Source organism: Leucopleurus acutus (genome assembly GCF_964270905.1).
Source record: "Leucopleurus acutus genome assembly, chromosome: 18".
NCBI lineage: Eukaryota > Metazoa > Chordata > Mammalia > Artiodactyla > Delphinidae > Leucopleurus > Leucopleurus acutus.
Genome location: NC_139160.1, coordinates 69,680,521 through 69,707,399, shown reverse-complemented (window position 1 = coordinate 69,707,399; position 26,879 = coordinate 69,680,521). Strand labels below are relative to the sequence as shown.

At 38.2% G+C, this 26,879-nt stretch overlaps 1 protein-coding gene across 3 annotated transcripts in view; it reads left to right on the top strand.

Annotated features, from left to right (window-relative positions):
* The window catches only part of FGF14 (fibroblast growth factor 14), a gene marked incomplete at both ends in the record, with an annotated part of 614,821 nt that overhangs the window by 437,566 nt on the left and 150,376 nt on the right, over window positions 1-26,879 (top strand). Inside the window, one exon of one of the 3 annotated variants that reach the window (XM_082859499.1) lies at window positions 9,267-9,459. The exons of the other annotated variants lie outside the window; for them this stretch is intronic. Coding sequence (XP_082715625.1) covers window positions 9,267-9,459 — 193 coding nt within the window. Of the gene's footprint in view, window positions 1-9,266; window positions 9,460-26,879 lie in introns of those variants that run through there. 3 annotated transcript variants of the gene reach the window in all.

The window sequence follows — 26,879 nt, the reverse complement described above, 5'->3', positions numbered from 1 at the left end:
TCACTTTTCTTTGGAAATCACTAATGCTTTACAATTATCTTTACCAGAGTTATGAATTTAGCTATGTGTTTCGGCACATGCATATGTATATGTGTGTGCATATGTGCATGGGTGCACATGTTCATATATGTGTTTAGCCCATTTATACTACATACAAAGAACATAATTAACCTAGAACTTTTCATTGCTATGAAAGTGACCATTCTAGTAATCATTGAATATAAATTGGTTACAATGTTAAATACAGATAAGGCTATATCATAAGTGCACACAGAATCTTCGTATTGAGAATATAAATGAAAGTTCATTTCTTATTTTTTTGGAAATTGAATAATTTTTTCTGTTGAAATATTCAATATTCTTTTTTTAACATCTTTATTGGAGTATAATTGCTTTACAATGTTGTGTTAGTTTCTGCTTTATAACAAAGTGAATCAGCTATACCTATACATATATCCCCATATCCCCTCCCTCTTTCGTCTCCCTCCCATCCTCCCTATCCCACCCCTCTAGGTGGTCACAAAGCACCGAGCTGATCTCCCTGTGTGATGTTGCTGCTTCCCACTAGGTATCTGTTTTACATTTGGTAGTGTATATATGTCCATGCCACTCTCTCACTTTGTCCCAGCTTACCCTTCCCCCTCCCCATGTCCTCATGTCCATTCTCTACGTCTGAGTCTTTATTTCTGTCCTGCCCCTAAGTTCTTCAGAACCTTTTTTTGTTTTAGACTCCATATATATGTGCATACGGTATTTGTTTTTCTCTTTCTGACTTACTTCACTCTGTATGACAGACTCTAGGTCCATCTACCTCACTACAAATAACTCAATTTTGTTTCTTTTTATGGCTGAGTAATATTCCATTGTATATATGTTCATTGCAGCTCTGTTTACAATAGCCAGCACACGAAAGCAACCTAAGTGTCCATCGACACATATATTCAGTATTCTTTTTAAAAACCTGATTCACTGATATATCGTTAAATCGATGTTACTATCATCTCCCACAACTCATGTAGAGTGAGGAAAGATAAGTCATTGCTCACAACTCTGAAATGAATGCTATGCACATTTTGAGTTCACTTTAATAAAGCAGGCTGGCAACCACTGAGAGTATTTTTCCAACATATTAGCCAAATTTTAAAAATACACTAGATTTATAAATCAAAGCCATCTGCTTATATCAATCTGGTATTGCTTCTATAGGTAAGAATGTTCACAAGTTTTCGGTACCAATAGTTTCCACTTTTTCTTTATTGAATCAAAATATTAAGTGACAATAAAATTCCTTCCAGGTTTTTTTTTTAATAGATGGAAATCTGTTCCCTATGAGAAATAAATATATCCAGCAAAATTAATCAACAAGACTGTTATAACATTAATGCAATCAATTACTTCTTGAAAAATCTAACTTAAAACACTTTAACATTCGTTTCGATTATCCTTTGAATCTAAAATAAAGGTCAATAATACTATCACAGAAAAAATAAAATAAGGTTTTGAACTTGAATTATAAGGAAGGGATACACATTCATTCTTAATTAACTACCTGAAAATTTGTCCCAAGTGCATCTTAACATTACTTTTTGATGTTCTTCCAAATGAGTAAAAAATGAAAAGGGTCATCAGTACTGACTAAATTCTCAGAATTACCTCATACATTTTCAAATAAAACCCATTTAATCCAGAACAAAGGATGAAAACATAAATGTCAATATATCCTTTTTAACTCTACTCAAGCTCATCCCAAATTAATTTATGATAACTTATTTGTGAAAAAATGTTGGGCCTTCATATTTTATCCTTAATTTTAAGTGTTCAAAAGTGATTGACTCACAAAGGGAACCATGTGACAAAATGGAGTGAGTCGCTTATTGTGTGGAGATGATCAAATAAGTAAGCAGGAAATATTTGAGGAATATTTGTTTCCATCCTATCTATCCTTCCAATTCAGACTCACAGGGAGATAAAAGAATTAAAACAACAACAACAATAATAATGAAAGTAAAGATATTTCAGAACACAGTTTCTCTGAAGCACTTAAAATCTATTTTAACCAAAAGATGTATGATGTCTAAACAAAATACAGAGCATGACAGGGTTAATAAGGGTACAGTCCCACTTATAGACTTACATAGTCCCATTATACCCCATTTCATTGAGTCTAAGATGCAAAGGTTTTTTTAAAATAAATATCTCTGAAATTGATATACATCTTGTAATCTGTGATGTGACATAGTTGAACAAAATGTTTTTTTTCCTTTGTAGCTAAATGATGCATCTTAAAGTCAATGGGTTCTTAGATCCGATGAATTTGGTTACATTGAAATAATGGCTGTGGCAATGACATATATGAAGAAACATAGGTAGACTGTTACTTTGTGAAAATAAGAAGTGTTAACATTTAGTAATGACATCAGTGTCACAGAATATGTTCTTTAGAGTTTTTTGTTTATTTGAAGTTGAAATAATGCACTTGTTTTTAGTAAACCCTACAAAGACTTACATATTTGGAATTTAAGCAACCTACTCAATAAAATAAACTAGAATATAACAAAAATGCAGAAGGCAAGGGGAAAAGGCTCTTTAAATAATGAAATCAGGGGCTTCCCTGGTGGCGCAGTGGTTGAGAGTCCACCTGCCGATGCAGGGGACACGGGTTCGTGCCCCGGTCCGGGAAGATCCCACATGCCGCGGAGCGGCTATGCCCATAAGCCATGGCCGCTGAGCCAGCACGTCCGGAGCCTGTGCTCCGTAACGAGAGAGGCCACGACGGTGAGAGGCCCACATAACGCAAAAAAAAAAAAAAAAAAAAAAAAAAAAAATAATGAAATCAGTATCAGTAAGACTGTTTCTTGTCTATATATTCTCCTCCCTTAGGCTTTATTTACTTTTGTATTTATAGATGATCAAATATGTTCATCTAGTTTCCGATGATGGATTCAATGTAACAGATTTGAAAAGGGGGCATATTGTCAATTGGCAGCCTGAAAGCAAGGGAGAAAACAGGATGTGTATTGGGGGGCGGGATGAGTCACAAAGATCAGTAGCATTGTCCTCTACAATCCAAGTGAAGTCGGTCTCGCAACCTTCAGTAAGCCCCAAATCACTGTTGGAACTCAGAGCTCAAACTACATGTCCTCTTAGGGATATAGAATGGTGATTCGGGAAGGTTGTGATAATGAACAACTTGTATTAGGAAGCCACAATATAAATGTCATTGTTCTTGTTGGGACATTAACTTACTTGAAGGTTGAGGTCTTAAATAATTGAAATGGTATTTTAAATCGTATATAAATATATGATTATATTGGGTTGGCCAAAAAGTTCGTTCGGGTTTCACGTACCAGCGTACAAAAACCCGAACGGACTTTTTGGCCAACCCAATATCTAACACAGAATTGTCGTGGATTTTTCATATTAAATATTTTGCTAATGCGTTGGTTTAAAAAAAATTACATGTCATGTTAAGTTGAGCCTAAATGATCAAGCAAAGTCTAGAGGACTCTCTGTATATCCTATTTACGGGGTTGAGATTGTGTATATTCCTAATAGAATTTTAGATTTCTTTCTTCTCTTAAAGAGATCAAGCACCATGGGGTAATTTATCCTTGACAGACTGGGCTAAGCAAGATTTTCTGTTCCTCATATTTGGTGTTAACTGTTTGGCTGTCTTTGTATCCAACTTCTTAATTCTTTAAGCCCCTACTCTGCCTTGCCCCATTTTAGGAACTGGATATGTGGCAGTCAACAAATGAGACACAAAATATGTTCCCTCTTAGGCTTGTGTTTTAAAAGAGCAAGGTAGTCCAAATAAATAAGATACATATTAAAATACATATATAAAAACACATAGAATTTTTAAAAGTTGTGACTGCTATGCAGAACCTTAAATCAGGGAAAGAAGAAGGGATTGACTGTGTTTGGAGGTTGCTATTTTAGCTAGATTTGTAAGAGAAGATCTCAACTGGGATGATAATAAGTGAGCAAAGATTTTGCAGGAGGTGAGAGAGTCAGATGGAAGAGCAAGCACAGAAGTCCTGCCATAGCAACGTGCCAGGTAGGTTGAGGTAGGCAACTGGTGAATGAAGAGAGAGAAGCAGAGATGGTGTCAGATAACAAATGAAGGTAGATGAGAGATACAAATCACATGGAGCATGATTTGTAGGCACTGTGAGGACTTTGGTTTTTACTGAGGTGTAGGATTTTGAATAGAGGCGTAATATAATCTGATTTATACCTTTAACACTTTGGTCACAGTGTTGAAGGCATATCAAAGAAGATCAAGGGTGAATCCCAAGGGACCAATCAGGCTGCTATTGTAATAGTCCAAAAGATCATGGTGGTGGGTAGCAGTGCATATAGTGGAAAGTGATCTTATGGTAGATCTATTTTGAAGGTAGAGTGAATACATTTTGTTGAGGAATTACATAAGAGGTACTAAAGAAAGAAATGAGATTAGTTTGATGCCCAAGTTTTGGGGCCAGAGGAAGAAGAAGAATGGAAATGTCATTCCAGAGATGGGGCAGATTGGAAAGCAGGTTTGAGAAAGAAGAAAGAGAGTTTAATCTTGGCCATGTTAAGCCCGAGATGCCTACTAGACATCTTCATAGAAGTGTCAATGTAGGACTTAGTCATTGAAGAAATGAAGACCTGAGTGATGAGTTAAATGATTACCAGTAGCTATCATGTATTGAATTTGCACTATTTGGCAGGCACTGCTGTGTTTTATATACATGTTCTTATTTAATCCTCATAATAACCTTATTGCATTATTGTGACCATTTTACAGAGAAGAAGAAATAGAAACTTAGAGAGGTTTAGATGAATTGCTCAAGGATGCACAGTCAAGCCTATGATTGCTTTACTCCAATTGTGATTTTAGCTACTGTTTTATATTACCGAGGGGAGTGTGGGCAAGAGGCAGTAAAAGTGTCCCAGGTAGAAGGAAAAACATATGCAAAGTAGAGGGGCCAAAGGGAGCATGGCATCTTCTGGAGACGTTGCGAGCACAGGGAAGTAGTTGAATAATCAGCTTCCGATGAACTAATGCTTGTGTGGTACTTTACAGTTTTAGAACTCTTTTCTCATAGGCACACATATTAATCTCTGTGAGGGAGGGAAATGTTTTTATTATCTCTATTCAGTGAGTAGGGAAAGAGCCTTACAGAGCTAAGTTCACAAATTTAGTCAATTATGAACCAAAGTTTGACCTTGGGCTTCTTTATTTAAAAAAATAATTTTTACACTTCTAATTACTTAAAATCTTTTCAAGTACCCAGTTCGGAGGTGAGGAAATATACATGGGAATACATACATTTTGATCTTGAAAAAGACATGGAAATTGGAAAAGAATTTCCGAGATAGAAATGAGTGATCTGGGACATCATGACAATAATAGCTGTCATTTTTAAGCACTGCGGATGTACCAGACAATGGACAAGGATCTTTACATTACTAAATTTAACCTCACAAGAATTAAGAAGGAGATTTTATTATCATCTCAGTTTTAGAGGTGAGGAAATTGAGGCTGAGAGAAACTGAAGCAACTCACTGGAGGTCATTATACAGCCAGGATGGAGCAAAATCCAGAAATGAACGAGACTGTCTGAAATCAGAGTTCAGACGCCTAACAGGTTGGTCAGGAGCCACTCTACCTGATCAGTACTATATTGTTTGTTTTTGTACATTCAAAGGTGAAATGAACGACACCGAGGCGGTTCTCATGAGTGTAACATTATTTTCTGAATTACAGCAAGGTATGGATTTCGGTTCACCCACCCTGAACGGTTTTCACTCTGGTTTTTTGCACACGCTTTTATCACAGCTTAAGACAGCAGATGGCTCTCTTGCGTTTTCTTTCGCTTACCTCTATCTGTAAACAACTAAACAGCGTTTTGGGGAGGTAAAAGGAAAACGTAGAGATGAAGCTAAAAGACCTTGATTAGCCCAAGTGCTTCCCCCCACCCCATGCTCCCTTAAAATCAGAAACCACCTAAGATAGAAGCGTTTAAGGCTTGTGAAATTCACACTCTGAGTAGACGCCCCGGGACTGAGGAGTCCGCTGTTTCAGGCGCTGCGCCAGGCGTTGGAATACATCAGGAGAGAGTATTTCTTGGTTCTCAAAAAGCTGAAAAGCTTCATGCTCCAATGTGGGTTACTAATGCCAGTGGAAGCCGTGAGGATTAATTTCCTTTCCGCCTTGGGTGGCTTGGGCTGGGCAGCGGAAAGCTGCTTTTAAGGGCAGAGAGTATCGGAGCCTCTCGAAGCCAGCAGCGCGCCCACGCTCAGGGGAACCTGCTTGCTCTCCGCGCGCCCTGGCTGTGGCCGGATCCTTGTCCGTGGTGCTGAACCGCAGCTGGGCGTTGAAGGGAGGGGTCCGAAGGAGACAAAAAACCGACCTTCCCTTGGATTATACAATCCAGGGAATTGGGGAGAACCCTGAATTGTAAGAAAATGCCTGGAAAGAAAAGAATTAACACAGCTATAATAAGAAGCAGCTTAATCTCACTCTGTTCAAATTATTATACTACACACGTATATCACGAGGATTAAAAAAAAAGAAGCTAACTAGGTTATGTAATTTGGGGCAGTTGTACTAGATTGAAAAGGTCACTATACTTAACATTTTGCTTCTTTGAAAAACTCATTACTAGCTTTAGGTAAATATGTTTGCTTTAATTGTAAAGTCGTTCGGAAATTCCAATCTGTACTGTCTGAAATGTCCAGATAGCCACTCTTCAATAATGGAAGGTAGGAGTAGCTACTATTTCTGTTCAATACGACTTATTTCGGTGACTTTCTTAAAAGAAACACCTGAATAGCCTTTTATTAGATGTATCCATCTCTGCAAATGTCCTTCCCTTTTAAAGCAAGAGCATGGCAATACTAAATACACTTAGTAAACATGTAAGAACAAAGACATGTAAAAGAGAGAGAGAAAAAAAAAGGTAGACATGGAGCAAAATAGTTAACACACCCTTTTTTCTTCACTTTTTCTATCTCATAGGAGATTAAGGATTGCAAATTCCTGGGAAAATTATTCATGCATATTCCTTTTAATAATCGTAGTTATTACATATATATAGATTTCATGTATATAAAACATGGTAAGGTGGGGAAAATAAGCTTACAGAGTATGTTCTTTAATGTTAAATAGTATATACATTATCCTAAATCCAATGATATCTGCATTGGACCCAAATCTACACACTCCTCTTAGATGAAATTCTCTTCCCCAAGAGAGGCTTATTGGTAAATACAGTGAAAAACAGCTGAGCACTAATTGCTTCCTTGGAGAGACTGTGGATAAGTTCCCTAGAGCAGAAGGTGTCTAGCCTCCCTGTAATCAGCCCTTGTCTGAACTTCTCCCACTTGCCTGGTTGCAAGTCTCTGTAGTACTTTACTGCCTATTCCTGAGGCAAAGAGAAAGTGGGTGTTGGTTCAGAACTGCTCCCAGGGCTGCCTTCCGAGTGTGTCTCTCTTCTTTCCAGCTCTAAAGCGGTCACCAGAAAAGTGATTGTTACAAGTACCAATTATCAGATGAGTTTTCTTTCCTCCGTTCTTCACACTGGATTGAGAGAAGTCTAGTTTGTGCGTTTCTTTTCTTTACCTTCTTGGAATGATAAGCAAACGGTCTAAAGGGAAGAGGAAACGGTAAGAAGCCATAGGAGCAAAAGCTACTCATAGTTCTGTGGCTCGGAGTGTGTCCTAGGAACCAAGGATCTGTACTCATCCAAGCACGCATTGTTTCTCTCCCAACCTCCTTTTCTAGAGTGCTCTGCACTGGTTCCCCTCCTCCTGGACCTTCATGTTTTTGGTTATCCATGACAGAATGCTGCCAGGACACAGACAGGAAGTCAAGGAGAAGAGGCAGCAGCTGTTGTATTTGAATTTCAGACATAGTTCATATGCTTTGCTCCCTGGCTCCCTACCCAGGGACGCCAAAGACGGCAGCTCAGACTGGAGTGTCCCTTAGTCTGGCTGCTTTCTGTTGTCGCTGGAATACTGTGACACCGCGCCCGCCCTTAATATTCTGTGGTAGCTTCTTCAACATTCCGTTCCCGCTGCCGTTCTGCAGCAGCTACAGCTGCTGCCATCTCTTCCTCCAAGTGCTAGAGAGCAAATTTGGGAAGGGGGTCTTTCTGCACCACCTCTCCACGTCTTGTCCCCTTCCCTCCTCCCTCCTTCTTGCTCTGCTACGGTTTCAACACGACAAGCCTGCTTTTCCTGGGAACAGAAGGGAGAGTCCAGCAAGTTTGGGTGGATTAGGTAGGGAGTGGAGGCGCCTCCCTCCTCGGGACACACTCTCCTCCCTCCCCCCCGCCCCCTCCTCCTTCCCGGGCTGGAGAGGCTCTGGTGCTGAAGGGATTAGCGGGGAGGGCGGAAACCACCTTGCGTTCCAACCACGGCTGAGAGTTTCTGTGGACCAGGAGGCACGTTAAGATCCAGAAGCCCTCGCTAAGCCTCGGAAGCCTCGGAGACCTGCGAGTTTCATCCAAGAAAAAGCGCACTGATAATTCCTTCTATTCCACCCGCTTTGGCTCAGCCTCTCACCACCCCACCCCCTGCCATCGGTTTTGGCTTTCTTTTACAGTATTACTAATATTTTTTAAAGTCCTTATTATATATATACCTTTTTCTTTCCTTCTGAAGACTGGCCTAGGAGGGGGACGGGAGGGGAGTGTAGCGGGCTGGGAACGAAGCGCTCTGATTTGAGATCTCCGGGGAGAAGATTGCGCTCTCCAGATGCTGATCTCCAAGACACTTGACAATCACCGGCGGACTCCGAGAGCGGGCGGCAGCGGCGGCACCGGCCGGGGGGCCGCTCGAGTCCGACGCTGAGTCCTGCCCAGCGCGCTCTGGGCGGACCAACGCGCGGGACCCGGCCGGCACCTGCCCTCCGTTCCTTGCTCGGGAAGAAGGCAGCCGGCTCGACCTCCCGCCCGGGAGGCGGGCCGGGCAGGAAGGCGGCGCGAGCGGCGGCGCCCGCGGCCCCAGCCCCGGCCCCAGTCCCGGCTCCGACGCGGCGGCGGCGGCGGGCACGACCTCGGGCTCCCGGCGTTCGCCCCGCCGCGCCCCGGGCGCATTTGCGGGCCCGGCCCCGCGCTCCGCGGAGAGGGCGATGGGTCCCAGGCGGGACTGAGCGCTGCCAGCCCCCGGCCCCGGCCCCTCCGGCCTGCCCTCCTCGCCGGCCCTTCCCGCTCTGTGTCCCCAGCTCCCTCCCCTCGGCCCCGCCCTCCTCCGGACCCGGTCCCGGGGCCACCATGGCCGCGGCCATCGCCAGCGGCTTGATCCGCCAGAAGCGGCAGGCGCGGGAGCAGCACTGGGACCGGCCGTCCGCCGGCAGGAGGCGGAGCAGTCCCAGCAGGAACCGCGGGCTCTGCAACGGCAACCTGGTGGACATCTTCTCCAAAGTGCGCATCTTCGGCCGCAAGAAGCGCAGGTTGCGGCGCCAAGGTCTGTGCGGGTCCCGGTTGGGAGGTGCGCCCTCGGATCTCTCCCCTTTCCCGCCTGCGTGGGGCCTTTTCGGGCTCCCCTGCCTCCCTCCGTCTCTCACCCCCCCCCCCCCGCCCCCAACACAAGTCTCGCTCCCAAGCGCTCCGAGCGCCTGCCGCCCTCGGGAGCTGGGCATCTGCTCCCAGGCAACCTGTAGCCACTGAAAACTCAAGCCGTCAGGCGCCGGCAGGTTGGCCAGCTCCCGCCACTGCCTCTCGCCCTCCGAGTCCGACGCGGGCCGGCTCCCAGGGAAAACCTCTTTCTGCCCTGAGGGTCTTGGCTTCCCTCGGGGTCGCGCCGGCTGCTTCCAGCCCGGTTGGAGATGCCGGGAATTTCTGGGTCTGGCCTCCCGGGTCTCCTGGAGCCCCCTCGGCTCCCGGACCTTGGCGGAGGGGCTGGTCCCTGCCTTGCGCTCAGCAGGGGCTGGGGTAAGAGAAGCGAGCCGAGGGTGTGTTGGAGCTGAGAGCCAGTTCAGGAGATTTACTGGAAGGCTGCTTCGCGGGCAGCACGGGTCACTCTGAAGCCCTTGGGTCGCATCTTGGGTTGAGGAGAGGGGCGCAGAGGGCGGAGAACGAGTCCCCATTGGGGGTTTGGCAGACGTCCCTTCTACGTGGTAGTTTCGATTCAAGGACTCGCGAATTACGTGAGGCCAAAGAAGCAGTTACTACATACGGATGACTCTAATAGTTGCCTTACTATATATATTTTTTGAGACATAGATAATGCCCAGCATGACCTTGTGTTGCTGCCTTTAAAATGCCAGGGTCTGAGAAGGCGACTCACTCCTGAGCTGGAGCCCAGCGCCTTTTGTTCCTTTCCGTTCGTCTCCACATCCAGTTGCTAGGGGTGGTTGTTTGGAGAGCATGTGGGGTGTTTTGTGGGAGAAATGGGGATTGCTTGCTTTTCATTACTAAGTGGGCCCGGCAGGAAACACTGAAGAATATATTTACGTTAATAGGAGTATATGTTTGCCCAGCACATTGTATTCCTGGTGCCCAGCTGTATTTATTTTAAGTTTCCTGTTGTTCCAAAGATGTGTGAGAGAAGCATATGCTGTACGTGTGTATCTATGTGAATGTGTGTATGTGTGTGTGTCCCCCACACAATTGCAGATTTACAACTGAAAGTTTCAATGCTTCTTTAAACAAAGACTAGAACTAATTTTTTTTTAATCGCTCATTGTCACAGTTAGAAATTGGAGTTACTTGCTCTTAGAATCTAGCTTAGAAGGCAAACATCTGAGGAAAATCAGAATGGTATTTTTAAGGTAGATAAATTATATAGCTATAAAAGAAGGAACTTCATGATGAAGACTTCGGGGACAATATTTTCAGACCAGTGTAGAAGCTATTAAGAAAAATGGACTTTAATTTTACACTTTAGCCTAGAGGATGATCCAGCAAACCTTGGTATTGTAAGACCAACTCAACTGTTTTAAACATCGTTGACACATGGAGGGTCACATTATCATGACTTAACATATTTGCTTCTCCCCTAATTTCATCTGATTATCTTTTAGAACACAGTTTTCACCAGGTAGAGCTCCAGTGTTGCCATCTATTTGAAGTAAAGAAACATATTTTCTTCTAGATAGGACTGTTTAATATAAATGATTAAAACTTAGTGGTTATTCTTTAAGTATAAACCAGTAGATTCTTTTATAAATATGAACAATAAATGTTCTGTGTCATATCGGGTGATGGAGGAGGGTTTGCTTTACACTTGTGAATTTTAAGATGGGGATGAATTTTAACTTTTTACCAGATAAAGAAAGGCATCTGAGCTCTCTGATAGTCTATTTCAACATTTGCAACCCTGACTGTTCTCTTGACATTCATGAGTTTGCAGTGATATATTTGAAGTCACTTCTGCTACCTTATTTTTGGTGGGAGAATGGAAAAGAAGATAAGCCAGAGGAAATCTCATCAAAACCTTTCCTTTTATCCTTCTCTTATATCTTATATATCAAGAAATATATTCTTTAGTGAAGAAAAATATAGATATATCCCTTGAGTATCAGAAAGGAATTAATTATTAATTTAAGCCAAAGAAATACTAAAACTATGTTATGTAAATCATATATTGATATATAATTACATGATTTTACAATATATTATTAAATATATACATAATTATTTTATTATTTAATTAAATATTCTTTTAGGAAACATTTTTTAAGCATAAGCATATTTTCCTTTTCCTCCTATACTCACTCTTTGCATAAGAACTGACCCCAGGAAATTTTAAAAGTCTGATTTGTTAATTTCAAGATATAACTTTTAGGTATGACAATTCCATATATCTTTGTATTTGAAAATTATTAATTTGACAAATAGTTATTGAATCTTTGTAATATGTCAGGTCCTGTTCCAGGTATTATATGTGGAGTGTTGAAAAGAACAGACGAATCTCCCTCCATCATGGAGCTTACAGACATGGGGTAGAAAGTCACTGCATATGGCAAGGAACAAGTTAATATGAATTACAAAAGTCAGAGTCCCAAAAAGCACATAGAGGGCTGGGGTAGAGAACCACGGGGGTGGGGGGGTGAGGGTGGGTAGGAAGAGGGACCTAATTAGATCAAGTAGGCAGGGTGGCCACACCAAGAGCTACAGGTTGAATGCTGACATCTGAGAAGGATGCAGAGGTTTGAAGAACAATGTGTGTGAAGCCCCTGAGGTGGGAATAACCTTAGCCTGTTGGGAGAAGCAAGGGAGGTGTAGAAACTTTAAGTACACTGTCATTTTATATTATGTCTGTGTTGTCTGCAGTTTGCATTTTGACAAGGAAATACAAATATATTTGACATGTTTGCCAACAAAAAAAGGAATAACTCGATATTTTGTCTTTTGGGAAAGAGTAGTATACGTTTCTTAAATGTAGGGATTTTTTCTTTTTAATTCTTCTTTAAGTAGTAATTTAATATAAAGAGTATGACATATTTATTTATCCCTTTTGGTCAAACCTTACCCCCCAACTCTGACCACCTCCTACCCCCATAAAAGGATGGCTTTTGTATCTGTAAAGGACAGAAATTTGCAAGATGGCTTAGTGGTCGTGGTGAGCATCACATTTTATCTTACCTTTCCAGATTCATCTTCTTCCACTCTTCCTCTAACTCCTTAGACTCCAAACATCATTCAGAGTTCAACCAGGGACTTCCCTGGCAGTCCAATAGTTAAGACTTCGCCTTCCAATGCAGGGGGTGCGGGTTCGATCCCTGGTGGGGGAGCTAAGATCCCACATGCCTCACAGCCAAAAAACCAAAACATAAAACAGAAGCAATATTGTAACAAATTCAACAAAGACTTTAAAAATGGTCCACATCAGAAAAAAATCTTTAAAATATAAAATAAAAGACTTGATCTTTAAAAAACAAAACCAAAACCCCCACAAAATTCAACCACATGGTTTCAAATCCCTGTGCTTTTGTTTGTGCTTCACTCCGTGCATAGATTCTTCTTTCTTCTCTTTTCACCTGTTGAAATTATCCCCATTTCTTGAAGCTTGAAAAAAAGTGCCAACTCCTCTGAGAAGTCCTCCCTCATTGCAGAGAAGTAAAAATAATTCTCCATTTTATACCTCATGATTGTTGTTTATGCCCAATAATAATTAATTCGCACACATATTCAGCAGATTGTAGTTGGGAGCAGCGTCTCTGTTTTCTGCACTCATAGGCCCTCAAATCTTGACAGAGTGTCTGCCATGCCCTGGGTACTTGTCACTGCCCTCAGATTGAAGTGAAATAAGGAATGTCAACATCTCCAAAGCTGAAAAAGTGTCTCTGAACCAAAGTGCTCTAAGTAGACCATTTTAGAAGTAAATATACTTTTCAAAATTTTATATCTTTTTTACTTTCCCTAAATATACACAATATAATCTATCCCTTTTTTCAGGGATTGGAATGTGACTACATATTTGTGAGTTACTCTCAAGAATGCAAGAATATAACCAACCTCACTCTAAGGCTTAATGTATGAAAATAGATACTTAGAATATCTGTTAATTTAGCTAAAGAAATAAGAAGGTACAAGGAAACCAAAAATTTGCAAACAGTTTTATTATTTGGAATCTCAACAAGAAAAAAAGAAAACTGAAATAGAACCTACGTGCAATGACGTATATGAACATTTTATCCTAAAAGTGTTGCATTTTTGTTATTAGCTTTTAAACCAAACAAGATCTTTCATTTTTATAGGATAATAACCTTTCAAAATCTTTGGTATAGCTAATGTAATTGTGTTTTGAAATCTATTCTTTTTTTGGCTACTGTCATAGGAGCCATGGTATCATGTGTCATGTATGTTTACTCAATAGTTTTGTGGGTTTCTTACTGACACATTTACTTAAAATAAATTACAGATGTCATAAGAAATAAGGACTGAAAAATGAGCTACGTAAAAATTGTTTTCAACTTACTCTTTTGTATAAAAGGCAGAAATATATATATATGCCTATACATATTTATTTTGTTCCTCTGTGATAATGAAACTCATCAGCTATCCTAATAAAAGAGAAGTGGTCTTCCTTCTTACAAGGTACTATTTAAGGAAAGCTATGCTCACCCTCAGAAAATAATCAACAGCTAAGAGTTATCAAAAGTCCACCATTCTTGTGCTACTGCTTCTGAGCCATCACCATTGAAAATGCAAAGACCGCCTGCTTATTTGGGCTCTTTAGGTCAAAATAAAACAAGAGAGTATTTTTCTCCCAAAAGATCATCTTCCTTTTCTTTTCAGAAGTGTATTTTTTTTTACTTTTTTAGGGTGATGTCTGTGGGAGTCTTCCTACCTATCTTTTGATAATACCTGTTGCTAACTTTTTGATAATCAGAGTTTTATTATTTGTTAGGTTTATTAAGGCAAGACAAAATTACAGTTTTTCTAATCTGAACTGTCTCATTTTTTTAACAAGGGCTATTTTGTCAAATGTAGGGTTTCTAAGTAAGAGATATTATGGGCATATTACTGACTTGGTACATAAAACAATTTTAAAGATTTTTTTAAAAACATTGACCTTGCTTCCTTATATATTTTTTCTGTGGCTTAATTGTTATGATTTCAAACATTCTGCATTCGCTATAGGCTTCTGAAAAAGGATAATACCACTATGGTGCAATAAATTAAGTGGTGGATATGGAAAGTGTAAGAGAGCATAGTAGGTCAGGTAAGATGCAAGTAAGGTTAAGTAAGATGGTTTGCTTTGGGTTAAGTTAGATTCATTGATTGAGATGAGTTTACATATATTGAGAAAATGGTCAGTACTATTAACTGGTGAAGAAATCCTTTGACATTTCTTTATATAAGATTTCGGAAGCAACAATTCCTCTCAAACCCCCCACTAGGTTACTGTTATCAGTTACAGATTTCACTTTATATTTCAAATTACTATAATTATTAGTACAACTCTTCTACATTTACCTCCCAAATTCTGTTTGTCTGTTAATAATTTTAGTCTATATAATGTTCCTATAAGAAAATTATTTTAAAACAGAAACCTATGCTCTCTTCAATGTAAAATGATATCTTCTAAATTTTATTTACTAATTTTAAAATAATGGCAGAAATTGAAAGGGAAAGGTAGATGAAGTATTTTTCAATCTGATTTATCACTTAGTTCCAAAATCTAGGTTTCTTTCTAGGTAAACTGTATATTAATTCCTCTCCAAATGGTGAGAAATTTTAGCCACAAAGGGCTATCATATTTAGATAATACAAATTGTGTGTGATGTTTTAAATATTGTCATTTTGGCACTCAAGGGCTAAAAACAAACAAAAAAAACAAACAAAAACCAAAAACATAATGGTAAACTCAAGCATATAAGAGACCATTTTAGGGGGGTTGATGCAATTTAAAGTCAACTGCACTGTGTTGACATGAACAGAAAACTAATTTAGTAATTTTATCTATAATGATTCCAGCATTCATTTTAAGAAATTACTATAATGTAGTAGTTTTATCTAATAATGAATATATCACCATTGACTGTTTCCTGGGGGTGAAGGCTAGCAGTACGGCATGGTAGTAGGAATCTAGCCACCTTTTATAGAAACCATTTTATGATAGTTACCACTTTGTCATTCAGGAAAGAAAAGGTTATTTTCATAAAGCTGTATTGTGTGAAATATTTTTTGTGGAATATGTGTTTCACCCTGTGCTTTTATAGTTCTTTGGTATCAGGTTTAATAGGGACGCATATGGTATGATGATGGGGGACAGCCACTTAAAAGTCAGTGTCTCACCAGCGCCTGGCATATAGATAACACTCCACAGCATTTACTGAATGAATGAAAAATCCTGTATTTCTCAGGATTTACAAGTAACAGCATAGAGTGGCAGTTGAGATCAGTGTGCACATGGCAACGGCTATAATTGACTCAGGCACTGTGCTCTTGAGTTCTGTTTCATCCTCACAACAAGCTTATGTAGTAGGTATGCTACATTATGCATTAATTGATGATACACTAAAATATTACCCATCTATCCATTTTATAAATAAGGTATCTAAAAACCAAAGAAAAGAATGAGTAAATTGTCCAAGTTTACATAACATTAAAGAGTGGAGCTGGTTTTAAAAGCCAGGTTCCAGGCTGACTCCAGGGTCCCTACTCTTAACCAGTGCCAATTCTCAATTGCCACATATTTTATTTCGTTACTTCAATTAGTTGAGATTCATCACCATTTCATAGCAAAGGAAACTAATACTCAAAAAATTTGAGTTTTGCCAAAAGATTTACACGTAGCGAGTGATAAAACCGGAATTCAAGAGCAAATTGGTCCTTCAGTCCTCTGTTCTTCTCACTACTTTACACTCTCAATTCTTCATGACATCAACATTAATGGAAGACACATTATTTCAAGGCACATAGTAGATGCTCACCATATATATCTGTTGATTGGATTCATGTAATAATGTGTTATTTACTCTTTAAAATTGAGGGTGTAGGAAAGTTTGCCTGGAATTAGAGACTTATTTGTGGGATTTGGGGAAAGAGACAGTAAATAAATAAATGCTGTATTTTACCAAGCCATTTTTGACATAGGAATGTAGCTTTGGTTTTCCAACAAGTGTTTGGAAGTGACACATGTTTGATGTTATCTTCCTATTGAATTGCAGCATTGACCTGAAATTCTGAAAAGGATTAATTTGGAGGGCTTTCATGAGCATGTAGTGACTTCCATGATAGGTCTTTCATTAATTTTTCATTAATTTTCTTTGATTATATATTTTCAACATTTCTTATTTCTGTTAGGAAGCCTTGTTGTTACATTCCTTATTGACTTTATTGTACATGATAAACTGAAGCAAACCAACAAGGTTATGGAGTCACAAATCAATCATAAAAATTACAGATGGCTAGAAATCTAGATAATGTATGTTTTATGCTGCTTTTGAGTTAACACATTGGTTCACAGTCCTTTTCCAATGAATTCTTAGATCTTATTCTTAATACCAATACCAGAAAAATGTAATGTAGTCAAGGCTAAGTTGTTTTTAAATTGTATTATGTACTTTATAGAGATTGCACATGGATGAATGTTTATTTCTGGGGCAGGCTTACAAATCTAGTTATGTGTTATTTAGATATTTTATTGGCTTATCTGACTCTTCTTTTCTTCTTACTTTGCTTACGTGGTAAAACTAACTGGTTAATCCAACTGCCCACCTACTTTGTGCCTCCACCTACACAGCTGATTTTGCCTGAAGAAAAACACACACATGCATGGATTGGTTCTACTTTAAATCCATAGTCAGTAACATCAAGTGGGCCCTTGGTACATTTTTTAAAAATCTATTTCCACTTAAATAGATTATATTTCTTATCTTATTTCTCTTCAGACATCTATACCTCCTCCCCCATCCCCACTGTCAACTATGTTCTTCTATTTTTCTGAGAAAACAGAAATTATCAAAAATAAATTTCCATATACTCCACAACTGCTTTTACAAACCTATCTGCAGATCTATCCACTTTCCCCTTTTCCCTACTGAACTTGGGAATGAACTCTTAGTGCTCCTATTTAAGGTCAAGACCTCTACAAATTGAGGAACAGATCGTTTCCCCTACTCAGGGACATCAATCCAATATTTCCCTTTCTCTTCTGCATCATATAATTTCTATATCATGCTGTATTATTCTCATCAGCATATAAATCTGCCGTAATATAGCTCATCTTAAAAGTTAATCTCCTCTTTTTTATGCATTCCTCTCTTGTTATTAAACCAATTATCTTTTATTGGCAAAACTTCTTGGAAAAGAAATCTCCAGTTTCCCTCCTCCCACTCTGTCTTGAACCCTTTCTAATCAGGTTTCTGTCCCCACCAATAAGCTGCTCTTGTCAAGGTCACCAAGGACCTGCAAGTGGTCAAATCCAAGGGTTTCTTCTCAGTCCTTATCCTACTGGTACAGCATTTGGAATTCAACTGACACAATAAATTTGTATTTTTCACTATAATGTGGGTAAAGTTAGCATCAAAATACTTTTAACATGCCATTTACACCACTAAAGCCATTCATGTGATCTTTTCATAGTTATGGCATATTTGGATTTCTAAATATGTTAATGGGTTAACTATTGCCATCATGCCCCGTGATGGCCTGCCAGACACTGTAGGTACTCAGTTGGTCCTCAGGTACCACTAGAAGGCAATGGTGTTTTCTTACTTGGGAGAAGATCCTTTTCATCACATGCATTTGTATTGGGCCTGAGTGACTTGCCTCTACAAAATATAGAGAAGAATTTGAATGGTCTTTCTAAGAGTTCGTTTTTAAAATTTTTGTCTTTATTGTCAAATATAGGTTTGTGACTAGGTAATCACTCTTTTTTCAAACTCTTTCATTGCTATCATAGTCAATAATAATTGGCAAACTAAAATCACTCAACATCACTCAAATTCAAGCACTGTACAGAAAGAAACAGTCCTAAATGTAAGAGAGCTATTTAACAAAATTTATTTTCTGTATGTGGAATGTTTTCACTGATAATATTTGATTTCAAGTAATGCTAATATGTTCTCTTATGTATCTCTCTATTAAAAATAGATACATAATTATTAGCTCTGGTGACAAAGTTAAGGTAACTTTTTACATTTGCATTTTTGAATTTTTAAAATATCCTGTTAGAGTGACAGAGGACATCTAAGGTATGGGAAATGGTGAAGTTTTGGCAATTAGAGTTTAGGAATAATTTTATAGACAGAGTTCTATTATCTCTTCTTGTTAGTTTCTCCAGGGGGATATGTAACTACTGGGTTCAGTGGCTACTCCATGAATATGTTCTCTTTTCACAGGGAAATCTTGAATGTTTGATGGACAATTGTTTTCTCCAGAATCTAACAATTCTCTCCATTTTGATAGGGTCTTGAAAATAGTCAGAATCTCATTGCCTGATGTCTTTTTATTCTACCACATGCCTCATTGTAGCTCTTTAAATTTCTGTAAATAATTCCTGCCTAGCCTGAGTTACATTATGCCCTTTAAATATTTGTTCACGGCTTTTTATCCTCCTTACCATTTGGCCAGCTTACAATTGTTTAACTCTATTAATGTTTCTGCATAAGTAAATGCCACCAGCACCTTAATCATTTCTGTGGCTTCGATTGTTCAATAATTACCTCATCCTTATTCCGGCAAATGAGATCACTGCTGTTTTCATGCTGAGGCCAACCTTGCTGTAGGGAAGACTGAACACATCTGCCGTAGAGAAGACCTTCTCTCTGGGGGTGGGGTTGGACTTGAATGGAGGGATGCAGAGATTGGACAAATCTATGCAATACAGAAGGATCTGTCTTGGCTTCATGCCTGACACATTAAAGGAGACTGTAGGGAAAGTAATCAAACATCTTCACTGAACCTGCTAGGATGAGAGGCGTTGTATATCTTATCTCTTACTTCTTCCAATCGCAGGAAATACGGAGCATTATTTTTATTTTCACGGATGAGAGAAAGTGAAGTAATTTTGCCACAGACTCGTACTTGGCAGAAGTAGTATTTGAATGCTGATCTGACTGATACAGGGTAAACATTTTTAGAATGAACTCAGTGGATCTTAAATAATAATAGAATTCAGCATTATATTCCAGTATCTTTCTGGATCCATCCCTGGAATGGGCTAGACTGTCAACCACAGTGTTTGCCCCTATTCATTCTTACCGGTTTTATGTGTTCTCTCCTGGGTGCTCCAGCAGCCGCTGTGACCAGCGACGTTCCCCACAGGATAACGCCCTCACTCAGAAGTGTGTCCCCAGCTCTGTCTCCATTTCTCTCCAATGCTTGGGACAACGGGCGCTAAGCTGTAATGGGTTCATTCCATAATCTCTTAGACTTTCCTTTTGGAGTAAGCTATCCCAGATGGTGTGGCAATGATGAAGTTTTCCTGTAAGGTTTGGAGTATTTTATGTATGTCAGACTTTTATATTTTTCATCCCAAGGCCTTTGCATTTTGGAAAGTTGTAAAAGTAATAAAAGTTGCTGAAGTGTCAAGAATATGCAGTTAATAAGCACAGGTTTCCTCTTCCCCTGCTACTGCTGCTGAGCTGATGCAATTTTTATCATTAGAAATGTCCCTGGTATCCAGATATTCCCATGACTGTCATCATTTTACTGTCTGGATGGTTCATTGTTGTAGGGTCAAGTGAAACTGAGACTTATTGTACAAGAATAAGCACTTTTTGGCAACATCTACACTAACATCTCAGCCTAGAGGTAAACTTTTCATATCTGCATGGGTTTTTCTTTTGCCCTGAGATAGTAGCAGCCAGGGATTATTTCAACAGTCTCCCTCAGTTCATGAATTATAAATATTCCTATTTGTTCACTTTTTCAAAAGGAAACACAGCACCTTGCAATATGTCATCATAGTTGGCTGGCATCGTACCGCTGTGACTTTTTTTCTTTTACCCCCTACACAATGCCCTTTGTTGTCTTCTGAGGTAGGCCCACAGATTTTTTTCTTAAAAAGTGAACGCAAGGAAATCCCCCAGATCTCCCCTGCATTGCCTCTCTCATTCACTCCCATCACTATTTTTACCACCACCAGTATACAGCCCCAAGCTCCTCACATCACACCCCTCTCCATGGTGTGGTCGGTAATGGGGAGAGTGTGGTGGACTCAGACACTGGGGCCTCGGAGCCTCACTCTGCCTCTTTCTGGCTGAGCAAACTCTACTGATATGCAGAGACCTCTATGCAAGGAGCAGGCCAGGCAAGGTGATTCGGAAGAATACCTTTTTTGAAAAATTTTTGTTGGAGTAGAGTTGGTTTACGATGTTGGGTTAGTTTCAGGTGTCTAGCAAAGTGAATCAGTTATGCATATACATGTATCCACTCTTTTTTTTTTTTAGATTCTTTTCCCATATAGGTCATTACAGAGTATTGAGTAGAGTTCCCCGTGCTATACAGCAGGTTCTTATTAGTTAATCTATTTTATATGTAGTAGTGTGTATATGTCAATCCCAATCCCCCAATTTATCCCTCCCCCACTTTCCCCCTGGTAACTGTAAGTCTGTTTTCTATATCTGTGACTCTACTTCTGTTTTGTAAATAAGGTCATTTGTACCCTTTTTTTTTAGATTCCACATATAAGCGATACCGTATATTTGTCTTTCTGTGTCTGACTTATTTCACTCAGTATGACAATCTCTAGGTCCATCCATGTTGCTGCAAATGGCATTCATTATTTCACTCTTTTTATGGCTGAGTAATATTCCATTGTATATATGTATCACATCTTCTTTATCCATTCCTCTGATGGACATTTAGGTTGCTTCCATGTCCTGGCTATTGTAAATAGTGCTGCACTGACCATTGGGGTGCATGAATACCTTTTTTTTAAATTAAAAAAAAATTACATATACATGTATCTATTCTTTTCCAAATTCTTTTCCCATTTAGGTTATTACAGAATATTGAGCAGAGTTCCCTGTGCTATACAGTAAGTCCTTGTTGGTTATCTATTTTAAATATAGCAGCGTGTACCTGTCAATCCCAAACTCCCAATAGTAGGCCTTAGAAAATCAAGACAGAGCTATGTTCCTTTGCCACAGGGATTATATTTATATTAAAAGGCCATCTACAGAGCAGAATTGTCCTCTCAATCGTCTGTTCTCAGTGTCTGTCTTCCTGCCCCAGAATCCCAGCCCCTCACACTTCCCCACCCCATGTGCTTTCTCAATTGCTTTGGCCCCATGTTTCCTGTTGGCTGTTCACTAAATATAGCCTGAAGATAATTGGTTAATTATCCGTGTATCTTATATTTATTTTGCCTCTTATAATCCAAACATTTACAACCTTATCTGTTGTTCAGGTTTGAGACAGTTGCAGCTACGCCACCTCCCTTCCTCCTTTTCTCTTTCTCTTTTTGTTTCATTGTGAGAGAAAGAGAGAGAAAATATGTTGTGTGTATGTGTGTGTCTGTGTGTAACTAAAAGATTAACGCGAAGCATGCTATGTGATGCAGATATCATGTGAGGCATAAAAACAAAGTAAGTACTAAGTATGTTCAATTCTAAATTTATATATATATATATACATATATATATATACACACACACATACACTTAAAATTGACGTGCTCACACTTGTGACTATTAAGACAGAAAATTTAAAAGAAGCCTACGCAGGTCCCTACTAAAAGTCTGCTTAATGACTCCCAGTACTTCTAGAACTCAATTTTTTCAGACATCTTTTTCTGTTTTTCCTTAACAAACCTCATTATATTTTTCTGAGGTTGACATTTGCCCAGAATTTTTTTTTTTAATTTAGAGCTTTGATAGATAAAACCCAGTCACACTAGGTACTAAGCCAAAACCCATTTGAGAAGAATGAAGTTTCAATGAGGAAATATGGAAACAATGACAAGCTTGGAAGAAAAAAGGTGTAACTAAAGTAAATTCACACACACACACACTCACACCCCACAACCATGATCTGCAACTTAAATATTGGACACGTTCATCCAGAGCAGCATACCATGTCCCTAAATAGCAACTAGAACTCTTTACAGAGAATGAGAAAGAAAAGGCAAACAGAAAACTGGAAAAAGTAATCTACATGGTAGCATTGGATGGACTAGAGAAAATAAGGCCATTGGATGGTAACCACTTGAAATTGATCGCAGCAGCAAGCTTTCTTTGGAGGAGAGGGAGAAACACTAAATCAGTGAAGTTCTCAATTTTAAGAAGTTGAATTAGTCAAACATAGGACTAAAGCTATTGGATTTGTATCAAAAGTGCTGGTTTTGAAAGTAGGTTAGGCTAATGTGTTTCTGATTAGCAATCAGCCGGTGAAACTTCAAGATTCTCAAAAACCACGACAGAGTGGAAGAGAAAAAAAACATTCTTTGGTAAAAATCTCAGTAAATAGTAATTTTCCTAGTGAAGAAAATAACTATAAGTCAAGAAGATTCCTTTGTTCTTCAGGGAGCTGGTTATTCTGTGGTTATTGGCACTTGGATCCAAGGTGATTCCATTTAAAGAGTGCATTCTACATGAGTGGTTTGATTAAACATACTGGTTTAATAGCTGCTGTATCAATATTGGCTGCAAGCATCTTGTCTCATGCATATCCTACTATTGGATTTCAAGTTGCAGCTAAGAAACTACATAATAAAAAACGGAATTTGTAATACTTGTCTGTTGGGTTTATTCTTAAGAAATATATGAACCCTATTAATTCAAATACATCTGTACACCATAAAGAAAGCCTTAAATTTAAACAATTACCATCAGGAAGCTAAAAATGAGGACAGAACAGAAAGACAGAAGAGATAATATAAAGAGAGTGAGAGAGAGAGAAAGCCCTCTAAATGTAGCAGGTTCAGTCAGCAAGCAGAATCCTTAAGGTTGAGACTTTGTACTACAGGTATTCTGCTGGCACAGTGGCTATAAGTGTCTGGCTCTCTTTAAGCATTTGTTGCCTTGGGTAATTTAAGGGTGTTGCTAAACTGATAAACCTGAGATACTCCTATTGTTGCAAGTATAATAAATAAAAGGCAACCAATATCTTAGCTCATCAAACTTTACCATTATCTACATTGAAACTCATAAACACTCTTCAAAGTAGACAACATCATGCCTAATTTTAAGCGAAACAATGGAAACTTACAGATATTAGTAATTTTTCCTGGGTGATATAGTCTATACTATAGGAGTAGTAGGATTGAAACCCTGTATTTTTGGATTTCTACTGTGAGGGCTGCTCCTTTATCATACAGCTGCCTTCTCCCCTGAAGTTTCTTCATAATGAATAAGAAAAATGTACAGAGAACCTTCTTCGCAACTAGGGAACAATTGCAAGTTTTGAGAACATTCTTCCTAACCAGGGTTGGAAGTTACCCATTGGGAAGTCGGAGGGAGATGCTAAGAATTGTGGCTTTAGTTCATCTTCTCCCATTTCTTCTTTCTCTTACATGCTTCTGTTTAATTATGGGCAATTCCACTCCACTTTTTTTTCCAGACAGATTTTCTTCACTTTTATTGCTTCATGAATTTTGCAAGACTGTAAAATCCAGGAGACAATCCAACAGAATGAGTGTTCTTCCTCAACTTTTGGGAAACACCATGATTCTTCTTTTTGTCCATCTTAAGCTTTTGTTTTTCAAAAACACATTTGTTTTTCTATTGATTAGAAAATCCTCTCCGTATTTCTCATATAATACTACAGAAGAAGGCATTAAAAATCCCTAGAGTGAAACACTTCCAAAGGCTTATTTAATGACCTTTAGATTGAAGATGATATGTATGTCATCTAATTCAATTCATAAATTTTATAGCAGTTTTTACGTTCAAAATGGTATCTCAATTTTAAAATAAGTTTTTTTTAACATCTTTATTGGAGTATAATTGCTTTACAATGGTGTGTTAGTTTCTGCTTTATAACAAAGTGAATCAGTTATACATATACATATGTCCCCATATCTCTTCCCTCTTGCATCTCCCTCCCTAAAATAAGTATTTTATTGAAGTATAACATGCACATTGAAAAGTGCACAAATCACATGCAACTTAATGAATTTTCACAAAGTGAATACTCTTGTGTAAAGATCACTTGGATCAAGAAAAAAGCAATGCTCCAGAAATCCCATCCATACGCCTTTCCAATCAGTAAACCCTGAATATAGGCAGTATCTTGACTTCTGACACAATATATTAGTTTTCACTGTTTCAAAACTTTATAAAAATATACGGCATGTGCTTTTTGTGTCTGCCTTCTTTTACTTCAAATTACGTTTGAAAATTTATTAATATTATCTCTGGGAGTCATTTATAACATCGGTAACAATGTCTCCCTTTATCCTGTTATTGATAATTTGTGTCTTTTTTCTCAAATACATACGACTTGTACATACAAAATACCCATTTTGTTGACATGTATTATATTTTATTAGTCTTTTTTAAAAAAGACACTTAGGGATTAGTTGATATTTTCTATTGTATCTTTTTTGTTTCATTAACTTCTGTTCTTAACCTTATTTCCTTCTATTTTCTATAGATTAAATTTGCTGTTTTAACTTCTTGAAAGTATAAATTATAAGTTCATTAAGGCTTTAAGGTATTTAAACATACATATAAGATTATAAATTTGTCTGTAAACATGGACCTGTAAGCATTTACCTTTAGCTGTATTGCACAAGTTGTGCTGTGTTATATTTTAATTTTCCTTTTAGTAAAATATTTTCTAATTCCCATTGTGATTTCTTCTTTTACTCATGATTATTTAGAAGTGCTTGTTTAATTTTCAAACATTTAGGGATTGTCTAGTTTTTTATAAAAGTGAATCACTAAATTTCTAGGTTAAAGCCACTGTAATCAGAGAACAAATGAAATACGCAGATTGAAAACAAAATGTTTATATTTTTTCAGGTGACAAGTAGAACGTTTTCTTTGTATCATTTACGTCATTTGGTTAATTATGTAGTTCAAAGTTTTTCATTTAACAATTGATTTTTTTCTCCACTTTTGTCAGTTACAGAGGCAACTATATTAAAAATCTCCCATATGATTGTAGATTTTTCTGTGTTTCCTCTAGACCTGTCAGTTTTTGCCTTTTTTCTTTATAGGTTAATATAAAATTATTATATCTTACTGATAGATATACCATTTTATTATAACATCTTGTTTTTTTGCTTTAATGTTTATTTTGTTTGCTATTAGCATAACTACACCAGCTTTCTTTGGTTTAATATTTGCATGGTGATTATTTTTCATACTTTTAACTTTTCTATATACTTATACTTAATCTTGATATAAACATAAGTTTATTTTGTTTTACTTTAGTTTTTGTTTTAAATACACTCAGTCTCTGACTTTTAATGGGAATATTCAGTATATTTACATTTAATGAAATTGCTGATATAGTTGAGTTTAATTACACCATCTTAACATTTGCTTTTTTACAAATATTTATTTATTTTGGTTGTGCCAGGTCTTAGTGGCAGCAGGGGGGCTCCTTAGTTGCGGCTCCAGGATTCCTTAGTTTTGGCTCCCTGGCTCCTTAGTTGTGGAACACAGGCTCTTTAGTTGAGGCACACAGGCTCTTTAGTTGCAGCACGTGAACTCTTAGTTGTGGCATGCATGGGATCTAGTTCCCTGACCAGGGATCGAACCCAGGCCCCCTGCATTGGGAGTGCAGAGTCTTATCCACTGTGCTACCAGGGAAGTCCCATCATTTGTTTTCTCTTTGTCCAACCTATTCTATATTCTTTTTGTTGTTGTTTTCTTGTATTCTTTTAATGTGTCAGGAATATTTTCTATTCTGTTTTCCACCATTATTAGCCTGAGGTTTATATATCCATTATAAATATTTTAGTGATTGCCCTGGATATTATCACATTTAATATTGACTTAATAGAGTCGAACATAAATTTGAATCATTCCACTTTTAATAAAATATTAGAATCTTATTATACTTTACCACTTAATCTCTCTAGCTTTTTCTTTCCTATTGACATGCTTTTATTTCTATGTATATGTAAAACTCATAAGAAATTATTTTTATTGTTTAATGCACTCAATATTTATTTAGATAACTGTGTTTTTCATTGCTCTTTATTCCTTCCTACATTCTTGTGTTTCCACCTGCGATTTTTTTCCTTTTTCCTAAACATCTTTTTTAGTAGTAGTAGTAGTAGTATTTTAACGTTGTCTATTGGCTGTGAATTCTGTCAGTTTTGTTTGTGTGCAAATTTATCTATTTTATCTTTATTTTTGAATAGTATTTTTACTGGTCATAGAATTCCAGATTGGAAGTTATTTTCTGTCATCACTTTAATGATATCATTCTATTGTCTTCTGGCTTCCATTATTTCCTCTTGAAAATTCAGCTGTCATCTAATTGTCACTCATTAAAAGGGAATATGCATTCGTTTTTCTCTGGCTATTT